Source organism: Ostrea edulis, chromosome 4, assembly GCF_947568905.1.
Source record: "Ostrea edulis chromosome 4, xbOstEdul1.1, whole genome shotgun sequence".
NCBI lineage: Eukaryota > Metazoa > Mollusca > Bivalvia > Ostreida > Ostreidae > Ostrea > Ostrea edulis.
In genome coordinates this window covers 21,938,591-21,941,090 of record NC_079167.1, presented here as the reverse complement: position 1 = coordinate 21,941,090, position 2,500 = coordinate 21,938,591, and the positions used below count along the sequence as shown (strand labels likewise).

The following is a 2,500-nucleotide window of genomic DNA, read 5'->3' as shown; positions in this document are numbered from 1 at the left end:
ACGAGAACATGTGCGCACGAATGTGTTCTTTGTTCTTCGACCACACTATCTACAGAGGTGGTGTGAGTTCTTGCACCTCGAACCCGTTCTCGGGTTGCGTACTTGACGTTCGGGATCAACAGTAATTTGTACTCGTACGAAGAACGGCGATCTTGAACGCACTCAGTGAGTGCGTTCGTGACAACCGTTCGAAGAGCACCGGCTCCTGCCGATTCTGAATGCCGAGTACGCATCACGAAAACGAGCCCGAGGTGCAAGAACTGCATGTAGTGTGGTCTAAGAACATGCACGTTTGTGTGAACATGTTCTCATCATTCGTGACCCCTAACTCAGGAGTTTGTAACACTATAGCTCATGGCATGGTCAATCGAGTGAATTCTATTGACTTTATTGATAAAATTTCGAACTCCTGTGACTCATAAGAACTGAGCACGAAAACAACGGGAAGGTCAATCTAGAGCACACTTATGAAAGTTTATAAAAGGATTAACTTGGAGGTTACTGTATGCTTCTGAAGATCTTGAATGCGAAATAAAGTATGGTGGTCTCTTTCTTCTGTAGGTGTCAGAAACTGAATTGCTTGCAATTGTGATGTGTTTGTTAAATACTATTGAATAAAATGAAGATCATTTAATGTGACATACTGGACGGATTAGTGAAATGCTTTGTGGACTAGTGAACATCAATAGTGACTGGTTTGTACCGACTAGTGCTTAAATAAGTTAATTTCTAACCCTGCATAGATTGAATATACTAGTAAAAGTTTCATTTAAAGCAGATTTTTTTTAATCAAAGGGACTGATTCACTATTTTCCTCAAAATTTTCTTTTTCACTTTTGATGATCAAAATCTACTGTCTAATGTATTTAAAAGATTTCACATAAAAATTAAGGTTATACATTATCACAGAAGCTCATTTTAGAGAGTTTATTATTTGTTTTGTAAACAGAGATTGTGGTATGTTATTGTTTCTGAAATTTTCAAAAGAAATGTATTTTGATCTAAATTTATTATATCTTTCACATTTCAAGCAATTTTGGGGTAAAACGTGTTATCTAATAGTAAAAGTTTTTGACTGTGCAAAATTGAGATGCTTTATATTACAAAATCAATATTTCACTTGTTTGTTTGTATACATAAAATGACTCGAGTCTTTGTTTACATAACACAGATTTAAGGCTAAAATATTGCTTTTATTGTTGCATTCAGAAGGTCAAAATTTTGGCTGTCAACATTAAATGAGTTATATTTTAAAAGTTTAACATCAAAAATGAAAAATATTTTTATCAAAAATCGTGAACCAGTCCCTTTAAAAGTTAATTCTGAACACAATTTTAAATAGTTTCTAGTGTTTGGCACATCTCATTTTGGTTTAAACATGCTATTTTTCTATTAAAAATCTATTTATATGTAAAGAAAAACATGTCACGAGCCTTGTTCACATTACGAAGAATTGTGAGTGATGTATCTCACTTGTAACTCAACAATATCATTGCCATTCAAATTTTAGTTGACCATTAGAAATACTTTAGTTAAGCATTGTAAACAGTAAAAATGGGGGGGAAAATTAGAAAATTTTCAGCTCAAATCTTGTCCATGCCCCTTTAAAGGTCACACATCATTGTGGTAATTAATATATTTTAAAAGCAAAACCAGTGAGTCCAAATGTGATAATAAAAACAAAGATTTGTCACAAAGCTAGAGTGTACAGACACAGCATCTCCAAACACTCATCTAATTTACAATTGTGCCAAATACTCCATAACCAGCACTTTAACTATATTTAGAATATACACTTAAACAAGTGCACAATAAGATGTGTAGCCGTTTCTGATGCCATTTTAAGTGTATACAATAAGATTTGTAGCCGTTTCTGATGCCATTTTAAGTGTACAATAAGATGTGTAGCCGTTTCTGATGCCATTTTAAGTGCACAATAAGATGTGTAGCCGTTTCTGATGCCATTTTAAGTGCACAATAAGATGTGTAGCCGTTTCTGATGCCATTTTAAGTGCACAATAAGATGTGTAGCCGTTTCTGATGCCATTTTTAAGTGCACAATAAGATGTGTAGCCGTTTCTGATGTCATTTTAAGTGCACAATAAGATGTGTAGCCATTTCTGATGCCATTTTAAGTGCACAATAAGATGTGTAGCCGTTTCTGATGCTATTTTAGGTGTACAATAAGATGTGTAGCCATTTCTATTTTAAGGATACAGGATTCCCAACTTCAGTGATGACCTCATTTAGAATGTCTTTCATTTTGAGACTAAGTGTCTCCCCCTGCACCTTCTTTTCTTTGGGTTTGATTTCTTTAATAATTCCATGAAGCGGCGACATCTCTTTCACACCATAGTATTTCCCTAGTTTCTCACGCACTATCTAAAAAATACAATATATCCACCTTTCAAAATAGTAATACATAAAAACAGGGTTTTTTTCCCTTCTAAACGGTACCATTCCCAAAGCCAAATACTAAACAAGAGGCCTGGGCCATATC

At 34.5% G+C, this 2,500-nt stretch overlaps 1 protein-coding gene across 1 annotated transcript in view; it reads right to left on the bottom strand.

The window, feature by feature from the left end:
* LOC125671315 (heterochromatin protein 1-binding protein 3-like) overlaps window positions 1-2,500 on the bottom strand; it is a 52,527-nt gene that overhangs the window by 36,011 nt on the left and 14,016 nt on the right. The window contains exon 4 of the mRNA XM_056162232.1: window positions 2,218-2,382. Coding sequence (XP_056018207.1) covers window positions 2,218-2,382 — 165 coding nt within the window. The remainder of the gene's footprint in view (window positions 1-2,217; window positions 2,383-2,500) is intronic.